Source organism: Buceros rhinoceros, unplaced genomic scaffold, assembly GCF_000710305.1.
Source record: "Buceros rhinoceros silvestris isolate BGI_N320 unplaced genomic scaffold, ASM71030v1 scaffold19447, whole genome shotgun sequence".
In the NCBI taxonomy this organism is placed as follows: domain Eukaryota; kingdom Metazoa; phylum Chordata; class Aves; order Bucerotiformes; family Bucerotidae; genus Buceros; species Buceros rhinoceros.
The window spans coordinates 1,376-2,254 of record NW_010420650.1 but is presented as its reverse complement, the minus strand read 5'-3'; the positions used below and the strand labels follow the sequence as shown (position 1 = coordinate 2,254).

Genomic DNA, 879 nt, shown 5'->3' with positions numbered 1-879 from the left:
AAGCCAGGCAGTGAGAACCGCTTAAGCCCCTGAGCCCCCTGCTTGGGTCCTCTTGGATGCAGAAAAGCAGGTCAGGCTCCACTGAAGATCCAGTCCCTCCAGGCTGTTAGCTGCACTAGTGGCACTATTTATCTTGCCTTTAAGGGCCGTAAGAGGAACAAAACCTAGTTTCTACTTTTATTATACAGTTTAATACAGTCGTTGATATAGCAGAAGCAGGAGGAGCCAACATGCAAAGTAACTAAAGTCACTAGGGACTCAGGAAAGATCACCCACAGCTCAGCCGACGTCAGGAACTGCTCTTTCACAACAGCGACGCAGGTGTGTCTCTGGAGCCCGTGTCCCTACGTCCTGCTGCTCAGCCGTGCCCCACTGACTGAGGAGCCGATGGCAACACCAGACCAACATACAACGCTGAGGAGAAGGGGGCTGGTCTCTGATTTTGTCTTTTGATGAGTCGAGCCAGTTCTCTGGTGAGAGTCTAGCACACTTTGAAACCAGGAGACCACCTCGAATCTTGTCTCTGCTGGCAGCGTGCAGAGTGAAGGAATCCTTCAGGCAGAGGCGATGGCTCTGACAGCAAGTCGGGAGACGAAGCGCAGGTATTTGGCTGCAGTTTACCTGTTCCACAGAGCTGGGACCTCCTGGAGTCAACAGGTCTTTTCAATGGAGACTAAAGATTTCCGACAACGCAAGAGAAATCTTTGCAAACAAGTAGAAATTGAAGTCCCAGTGAAGAAAGAGGTGCCTCAGGCCTGGCGGAACAAAACCCCACCCAGCTCCCTCACGGCAGTTCGTCTGCAGAGACACTATGTCCTCCTGCACCTCTTCCTTTGGCAGGCCCCTGCGTCCGAGCCGCCGGGGGTACCTGAGGCGCTT

General features: G+C 53.1%; 1 protein-coding gene across 1 annotated transcript in view; it reads right to left on the bottom strand.

The window, feature by feature from the left end:
* Nucleotides 1-809: 809 nt before the first annotated feature.
* Nucleotides 810-879, bottom strand: part of SPSB3 (splA/ryanodine receptor domain and SOCS box containing 3) — a gene marked incomplete at its 5' end in the record, with an annotated part of 1,350 nt that continues 1,280 nt past the window's right edge. The window contains one exon of the mRNA XM_010139383.1: nt 810-859. Within this exon, the coding sequence (XP_010137685.1) occupies nt 810-859 (50 nt within the window). The remainder of the gene's footprint in view (nt 860-879) is intronic.